General features: G+C 45.2%; 1 protein-coding gene across 1 annotated transcript in view; it reads right to left on the reverse strand.

Annotated features, from left to right (window-relative positions):
- The window catches only part of Bfsp2 (beaded filament structural protein 2), a 60,258-nt gene that overhangs the window by 10,664 nt on the left and 39,786 nt on the right, over positions 1-9,808 (reverse strand). The window contains exon 5 of the mRNA XM_013354216.2: positions 1,659-1,790. Coding sequence (XP_013209670.2) covers positions 1,659-1,790 — 132 coding nt within the window. The remainder of the gene's footprint in view (positions 1-1,658; positions 1,791-9,808) is intronic.

Below are 9,808 nucleotides of genomic sequence, written 5' to 3' on the forward strand. Positions count from 1 at the left end.
TACACACACTCATACACACACACACTCATACACATACTCACACACACTCATACACACACACTCATACACACACTCATACACACACTCATACACACTCACACTCACACACTCACACACACTCACACACACTCACACACACACTCACACACACACACTCACACACACTCTCACACACATACACACACATACACACTCATACACACTCACACACACACTCATACACATTCATACACACACACACACTCATACACTCATACACACACTCACACACTCATACACACACTCATACACACACACTCATACACACACTCACACACACACTCACACACACACTCACACACACACACTCACACACACACTCATACACACATACTCACACACACTCACACACACTCATACACACTCACACACACACACTCATACACACACTCACACTCACACACTCATACACACACTCACACACACTCACACACACACTCATATACACACTCACACACACACTCATACACACACTCATACACACTCACACACACTCATACACACACTCACACACACACACAACAACAATGTTTTGGAGTTAGAACAGAGAAAGAGACAACATGATGTCCTAATAGTGCTTCAGTCCCACCCAGGCCAGGAGGTGGAGCTTAACTCAGTCATCTTAGGAGCTGTGTAGTGTTGGGTCCAGGATGCCTGTGGATACCTAAATCTACAGATGCAAACTATATGACTATAACTCTCACAGAAAAATGATATCATATGTGCATATAACCCATACAATCCTCCTGCATATTTCCTTAAATCTCAGTGAAGAATCACTAGATGACTTAAATGTTATACAATGTGCAGTTACATAGATGGCCAGGCTGTTGCTTCTGGAACATTGATAAGAAATAAAGGGCGCACAAATGCAAAACAGGTGTAAAGTTTTTCCTGGATGTTTTCAGCCCAAGGTTGATTGAATCCACAGATGGTGAAACCATGGATACAGAGGACTGACTGTAATTATTTTAATTACTAATAATTAGTAGTTACAAGGCACCTGCTTGCAAACCACAGCGAGTCTGAGCTTACTAGGTAGGTGTTTGAGGTCGAGGCAAGGATCCTAGAGCTTATAAACTATCCCAGGGCTCCTCTCAGGAAAAGGGGGAATGATGGAGGCAAAGGAGACAGGGCAGGAAAGATGCTAAGCAAGGGAGTGACCTCTCTGAAAACTGGTTACTGCCTGATCCTATGGCGAGCTCTGCACAGCTGTTTCCACTTTGAAGCTAGTAAGCTGGGCTTTCAAAACCATCAGTCTGGCGCTGTCTGGGGGAAGGGGCAGGGGCCTGACTTCTTGGATCAGGCATCTTCTGTTTGGCTGCGAGCAATTCTCTGAAGAAGCGGGGCAGCTGGGAGGGGGCAGCTGCAAGCGTTAGCGGCCAACATTCCCAGCAGCGGCAGGTAAGGGATATTTCTACAGTCCCTGCTGTGCTCACGCCACTAGTTAGGTATGAGGCAAGATCTGATGAGCCTCAGAGGTCAGAAGACTCTTCAGGCGCCAAAACCACATCCTGTGAGAAGGAAGCCCTTTTGCAAACTATGAACCGTCAGACTTCAAACTGACAGTTGAAGAGTTAAACATCAAAACCGCCAAGGCCTTTTTTAGGCACACTCACCAGAGCCCGTAAAGATTCCATCTCAGCCTGGAGTCTCTGCACTTGGCACGAAATGTCATGTAGCTCTATGCTGAGGGCAGCGGCCAGCTTTTCCTCTTGGGTCTGGGTTGCATGGACCACTTCTGTCTGTTGCTGTGGAGAGTCAGGACTCAGGGTGAGTGGGGATAAGTTAGAAACCTGAAGCCACCTTTCCTCCTCAGCCCCTTCTAAACTGACTCTCTGCCAGACTAAAAAATATTCACCTTTTTATAAACCTGCTGACCAATTCATATATAAAAGCTTGTTTTCAACCTTTGATGCCTACAGCTAGAATAACATTTAAAAGATTTACTAAAGACTTGGCAAAGCCCTAGCTCAGGTAAAGTACTCGCTTAGTTTGCATATGACCCTGGATTCAGCTCTGAACTCACTCTCTCTCTCTCTCTCTCTCTCTCTCTCTCTCTCTCTCTCTCTCTCCTCCCCGTGTTCTAATGACAGTTTCCCTGTTTCCAGTTTCTTACACTGCCTTGCAGAAGTATTTCAGGCACTGATTAATGGCACGGAGAGCGTCTGAGATCTATAAAAGTGTTTTGCTGTTATGTGAGCATTGCAGAAACAAGCTTGCATAAGCGAAGGTGTCTATGCTACCACTAGGTGATATAATCTCACAGGCCCAAGCTTGCATATTTAATCCATCACCAACCACAACATCCATATGTAGTACACAGCTGTATTTATAAATAAATATTAATCACTTCTCTTGTTTGCTACAGTACTTACTATATGTTAGAAATCAGTCTCTGTCAGCATGTCATAAGGGGATTATAGTCTTCGAGCAGCTAGCTACATAGCATTGCCTTGTTTGGAGGTACTGTGATTTCTTTAGAAGTCCCCTGTTGGCAGACGCTTCAATTGTGTCCAGATTTTCCCTGTTTCAAAACCTAACCTTAGATGCCTCATTTTCCATCCAAGAGGGCATTTCTGAGGGATACATCCTTTAGATAAACTGTGTATGTACCTTGTTATGTACCCTCAAACTCTCAAGCCTCTTGCCTCAACCTCCAAGTGGTAAGATTACATGCATGTATCAACATGCCTTCCTGGAACTTTAAAGGATACTCACAAATTATCCTTCAGAAATTTGTAACTCTCTCAACACCTGGAGACAGTTCCAGGTCCCCACTGTCCTCACACAAGGGGTTAACTTTATTCATTTTATATATTTTATGTGTGTTTTGCCTACATTTGTATATGAGTACCGTGTGCATGCTTGATGCCCATGGAGGTGAGAAGACAGTGTTGAATCCCCTAAAAATGGAGTTACCGATGGCAGTGAACCATCATGTGGTGGCTGGGACAGGTCCCTTGGACCTCTGCAAGAGGAACAAGTGCTCTTAACTGCTGAGCCATCTCTGCTGTCGCAGGTTTTCTATCTGGATCTCTACATCTGATAGTCCTTCTAGTCTTTAAAATTTTTTTAAATTGCTTTATGTACTCATATTGTGGGGCATGTTTATGTGTGCACACTTGCCATGGTTCATGTGAGTGTGTGCACGTGTCATGGCTCATGTGGTGGTCATAGGGCACTCTACAGGAGCCAGTTTTTCTCCCACATGTGGGTTCCAGGGATTGAACTCAGGCCATCAGGCTTGGTGGCAAGTGCCTTTACCTGCTGAGCCATCACTCTGGCCCAGCCCCCTTTCATTGTACTAACCAGTGCAGCTGCGATTGTGAATAAGAGGGGGAGATCTGTGTTCTGATTCATTTTTCCAGAACAAGATGGTGGGTTCTGATTCCTCCAAGTGCATTCAGGGGAGCAGGTCCTCTGCTGGTGGATGATAAAATGAAGTCATCTTTTTTTTGGTGCCCTCTGATGTATTGTTTCTGAGCCAATGCTGTAGGCAGAGAGATCGAGGAAGCCTCTGTCTTCTCTGCTAGGTTCCTAGCTTCCTTAAAGTACCACTTGCAGCCACCACATAGGAATCTTGATGGAAGCATGCACAGAGCCTTCTGAGCTAACTGTCTGCCTAAGGAGTCCCCATCAAGATGCTCCTATCAGTAGGAGGAACACTAATCTTTGGGAGACAGTTCTTACCTACACCATGTGAGCTCTGGGGATTGAATTTGGAGGGCTCAAGTTTGGTGGAAGTGCCACCTGCTGAGCCATCCCCATAGTTCTTATATATAACTGGGGCTGTAGCTCAAAGGGAAGGCATTTGCCTAGAATGTGCGAAGTCTTGGGTTTGACCCTTACTATATCACAAAAAAGTAACAACTATCAACAAATGAGCTTGTGAAGTCCACTATGCATTGAATACAACAACAGCTGCTGCTATTACTATTAGTTAATACCATGAGTAATTAATATGTCTTAGGCTCTTATTCTATGCCATGGATAACTCTAAGTTCATTATCTCATCGATTCTCTACAACCTTGTGAAATCACATGCCATTATTACTCTCAGCCAACACAGGAAATGGGGGCACAGAGCCTGAGCGCTTGCTCATGATCCTATGGTCCCTGAGAGGCAGAGGCAGCTGTGCACCCATGGGGTGCTCTCAGCCCTGTCAATGCAGCTGTCTCCGCCAGCCTGTTGACTTAAGATCTTTGATACCGGAGATGACCTCCCCTAGATTTTCTTGGATCACCTCATCTTAATACACTAATGGACTTCAGGACCACTTGGGGGTCTGAAAATGGAGGCTGTGGTGCAGGAGGCCCTGAATGGAGCTTGGGAGTCTGCATTTATCCCTCTCAGGGATGCCTGGTCCCTGGGATCAGAGTGCTATGTGGCTAAAGACATCCTCACTCACCTTACACAGAAGATGACTGAACCAGTAAAATGGGAACAAAGCAAGATTAGTCAGTTCTATTACTTGTTGCCTGCCTGGTGGCTGAGTTCCACAGCCTGGCTTTCTGCTGAAAGGTAGAAAATTACCAAGTATTCCAGAGGTTAGAAAGATCTGCCAGCACCAGCCAGAGGCTTTCTTCTCGGCAAAAGTTAGAAGAAGGAAAAAAAGAGTTTCACTTCATCACTATTACTCCAGCATCATTTACTGTTGTGACCCTGATCTTCAAATCAGTAGCACGTGAGATGCCCACAGCTAATCGCTTCAACTCCTAAAAATATCACACATTCTTCTCTGACGGCTCCTTAGGATTCTGCTTTCTGCAACTGTAATCATTCTGTTTCCATTTTACCCCATGCCTGAAGATTCTCCTTACACATTCAACAGTAGTCTTGTGATCCCAGCCCCCGAGGAGGTGGGATTCAGTGTATTTGTTTAGGGTATATGAACCTCTTGGCTCCTTTTCTGGGTCAGCAGAGCATGCTGACATTTTGAAATATGATGGAGATTTTCACACTCAAAAATTATAATCGTGGGCCCTGAGAGACGGCTCAGTGATTAAGAGCAGTTATTGCTCTTGCAGAGGACCCAGATTTGGTTTCAAGTACCCTCACAGGGGCTAATAATGCCCTCTTCTGACCTCTGAGGACAAAGCCATACACATACATGCATGCAGTTAAAATACCCATACATATAAGGTAAAATAAAAACGTCTTTACAGCCGGGCGATGGTGGCGCATGCCTTTAATCCCAGCACTTGGGAGGCAGAGGCAGGCGGATCTCTGTGAGTTCGAGACCAGCCTGGTCTACAAAGGGAGTTCCAGGACAGGCTCCAAAGCTACAGAGAAACCCTGTCTCGAAAAACCAAAAAAAAAAACAAAAAACAAAAAACAAAAAAACAAAACAAAAAAAAACAAAAACAAAAACGTCTTTACAAAATATAGCTGGGGCCGGGCGGTGGTGGCGCACGCCTCTAATCCCAGCACTCGGAAGGCAGAGGCAGGAGGATCTCTGTGAGTTCGAGACCAGCCTGGTCTACAAAGGGAGTTCCAGGACAGGCTCCAAAGCTACAGAGAAACCCTGTCTCGAAAAACCAAAAAAAAATATATATATATAGCTGGGAATGGTGGCATATACCTCCAGTCCCAGCACTTGTGAGGCAAGAGTCAGTGAGTTTGAGGCCAGCCTGTTCTACACAGTGAGTTCCAGGTCAGTCAGGGCTACATAGTGAGATCTTGTCTCAACACACACACACACACACACACACACAATCATGGCTGGGCAGATAGCTCAGTCAACAAACTGGTTGTTACAGAAGCATGATATTCAGATCCTCAATATCCATGTAAAATACTGGGTGCTATAACCCCAGGCTGGGTGGGAAATGCAGATAGACCCCTGGAGCTTACTGATCACAGAGCCCAGACAACCAGTGTGAGATCCTATCTTGAAGATATGATGGAAGATTCCAGCATCAACCTCTGGCCTCCCCACGTGCGTCTACACTTGCACCCACACCTTGTAATCACAATCAAGTACTCAGGCGTTTAACTATTGGGGAACAAGTGGAAGAATGGGGAAAATGTCTTTAAACTGGACCATTTTTCTGATGACTGACTATTGGCGGTCTCCCAAGCAGCATTGGCTAGGACTCAAAGCTGAAGGGGTGAGGACAGAGTGGGCTTCTGGCAGGAGGGAGAGAGTAGCCAGCAGGCAGTGATGTTCTCTGATCTCAGAAACAGCAGGTGTTCTGATAGCTCATGCATCCATGCATCTCAGGGGCTCGGTGTGTGCTGACTTTCTCCAAGCAGTTGCTGTGGGTCGGAGAGAGCCATGGGAGCTCTCTGCTTTGAACTAGAAGGGAACAACAGCCTAGTGAAAGCACAGGCATGCTTTTCAGATTTCACAAGAACAAGCCTTGGTTGTGTTGTCATGGAGAAAGGGAAGCAATGGCTCCTGGGGTCACAAGGGCTCCTGATCTAGAAGAGGAGGGCAGAGTACCTTGCTTTAGAACAGTGGTTCTTAATCTGTGAGTCATGACCTTCTGGGGGGGGGGGTGAACAACCCTTTCATTAGGGGTTTCCTAAGACCATCAGAAAACAGATATTTACATTATGCCCAGGGTATTTAACCCCAACATAGACCCCCCATCTCACAGCCTATAAGATGTTCCTTGCTCGTTCTTTTTTTTTTTTTTTTTTTTTTGAGACAGGGTTTCTCTGTGGTTTTGGAGCCTGTCCTGGAACTAGCTCTTGTAGACCAGGCTGGTCTCAAACTCACAGAGATCCGCCTGCCTCTGCCTCCCGAGTGCTGGGATTAAAGGCATGCACCACCACCGCCTGGCCTTTGTTTTGTTTTTTAAGATAGGGTTTCTCTGTGTGATAACCCAGACTATCCAGGAATACACTCTGTAGACCAAGCTGACCTCAAACTTACAGAGTCCCATGCTATGAAATAATTCTTCTGTACACTGTGTGAATATACGTTGCTGTGATTGGTTTAATAAACAAGCTGACTGGCCAATAGCTGAACAGGATAAAGTTAGGTTGGAAAGTCAAACTGAGAATGATGGGATGAGGTTGAGTGGAGTCAGGAGTCACCAGTCAGATGCAGAGGGAGCAGGAGATGAATGTGCCATGTTAATAAAGGTAGAGAGTAAATAAGGAATATAGGTTAAATTAAAATGCAAAGGCTAGTTAGTAATAAGCCTGAGCTATTGGCCGAGCATTTATTATAAATCTTTTTGTTATAATTTGGAACTGGCTGCTGGACAGGAAAATTTCATCTACAGATCTGTCTGCCTCTGCTGAGTGCTGGGATTAAAGGAGAGTGCCACCACTGCATGTTGTCCCTTGCTCATTCTTGAAACACTGAATCAGTCTCCCATCTTTGCGACCTGTCTGTCCATCTGAGCTTAGCAGTCGAGTGTTAATCCTGACCTGGGTGTAGTGCCACACATCTGTAATCCCAGCACTTGGCGAAAGAGGCAGGGGGAATAGGAAGAAAAGGAGTTCAATGTCATCCTCCTTGTCATAGTCTGTCCAAGACCAGCCTGGTCAACAGGAGACCCTGTCTCAAGACAAAAGCAGAAAAGAAACAACAGTGTGGATCCTGCAGTCAGACTGTGGCTCTCCTACTCAATACAGGCAAGGTCTTGGGTAGTATCTATCCATTTTGAGCCTTAGTTTATTTGTTAATGGTTGAAAATCAGAACTCCTATCTGTTGGATTGAAAGCTTATCTGTCAAAGGCTTGGAGCGGTCTCTGTCACCTGAATCTTCTGGAAACGATCTGTTCTGATGCTTTCCTTGCAAGTCTCTTTCTACCATGTGGAATGGTGGCCTGTCTACTCCATCTTTGCACCCACCAAGTCTCACTAAACTGTAGGAATTGGGTGTGCCGTGATCACTCCCTGTCCCTTCTGGGTAGCTTGATGGCTCTTCACACCCATGGTGCACTCAACAACCTTTGCAGAAGGTCAGCATCACGGGCCCAGCACAGGTTGGAGACTGGAGGAAGAAGAAGGCCTCCTGTGAATAGGACCAGACCAGATCTTTTCTCCATTAGGGAGACCAGTCACCATGATCATAAGCCTTTGAAACCACTTTAGTCACGCGGTACCATGTGTTTTTTAGTTGTGGAGAATTCCTGACCTGGTCCCCTCCTCCTTTCCTGCTGCCCAATGCAGGATTTATTTGGCATAAATAAATAAGGCAGAATGCTATTTAGCCTGTCCCCATGACACAGGGCTTCCTCGTGGGTATATTAAAAAGCAATACGACTCTCAGTGAGACTTCAACATGAACAGAATGCTGGCCTGGTGTGGCAAGGTTGCGTTGCTCCCAGAGAGTACACAGAGATGCCTGGCTTCTGACGTTTTCCTCTGAGGTGGAGGACCAATTCCCAGGACCATGTGGAAACTGGAAAAAATAATCTGAGGTAATGGCCTCATGGACTTGCTGCCCCACCCCTTATCTTGGATGTAATTAAACAAACTGTATTGCTAAAAGCAATAGAAAAACTCACCAATGAGTTTCTAGGGAGAAAAAAATAGCTTTTTCTTAATTATCAGAGAAGCCTAAATTATAGTATTTTTGTCTTTGTTTATCAGGATCATCCTACCCTTAAGGACCTGTTTGTTTGTCTCCTAGGAGATGGCTATGTGTGGAACATGAGTGACAGTGCCTTAATTCCCCAGAGATAATTTGAGTTGTTTCATCTTTGAAAATCTCCTATTTTAGAAGTAGGATCTTTTTATCTTTTATGGGAACAGCTAATTAAAAAAAATCTATGAGATGCTTTGAGGTCAGGCAAACCAGGTAGCCAGGGAAAGGCATCCTTCTGTGTAATGACATTTCATTTGAATTTTAATAAATAAAGCTTGCCTGAAGATCAAAACAGCCACACTGGTTAGCCTTACAGACCAGGCAGTGTGATACATACCTTTAATCCCAGTAGCCATATTAGTTTGCTATAGAAACCAGATGGTGCATGCCTTTAATCAATTCCAGCTCTAGAGAGGATTATAAAACGGGAGGAGACAGCTCTCAGACACAGTCTCATTTTGAGATTCCTGGAGGCAGGATTGTCATTTCAGACTGAGGTCAAGGTAAGAGCCAGTGGCTAGGTGTTTTGGTTTTTGGATCTTCAGGTTGAACCCCAATTTTTCTCTCTGAGTTTTTTTTTTTTTTTCGAGACAGGGTTTCTCTGTGGTTTTGGAGCCTGTCCTGGAACTAGTTCTTGTAGACCAGGCTGGTCTCGAACTCACAAAGATCCTCCTGCCTCTGCCTCCCAAGTGCTGGGATTAAAGGCGTGCGCCACCACCGCCCGGCTCTGAGTTTTTTTTTTTATTTTAATTGTGCATCACTTCTGAGCCAGCGACTGTGCCCAGTACCAACCACAGCCTGAGACCTGGTGTGAGCTCTACCTGTGGTTCTGAGTGCATGAGTGAGTAGGGATCCTTCAGTGGACAGTGGGAAGGCAGTCAGCCATTCAGCTACTGGTTGTTGACCACATGAGGGCTTGAAAACATGAGAATGAGCCTGAGCATGACCTTTGCAATGTCTGTATTTTCTTCAGTGAAGAATCAAAGGGCAGGAGGGAACTACTCAACAGGAAGTCTCTATTTTCTCTTTCAAAAGCTACTCTAATTATCTTCCCTAACCCAGCAGTGCCACAAATGTAGCATGCCACAGGACCTAGTCCTGGAACACACACATACATACCGTACATCACCGACATACAAACACACAGACAGAGACACACCTTATATCACACACATACACATACACACCTTACATCACCGACATACAAACACACAGA

This window comes from Microtus ochrogaster, unplaced genomic scaffold, assembly GCF_000317375.1.
Source record: "Microtus ochrogaster isolate Prairie Vole_2 unplaced genomic scaffold, MicOch1.0 UNK33, whole genome shotgun sequence".
In the NCBI taxonomy this organism is placed as follows: domain Eukaryota; kingdom Metazoa; phylum Chordata; class Mammalia; order Rodentia; family Cricetidae; genus Microtus; species Microtus ochrogaster.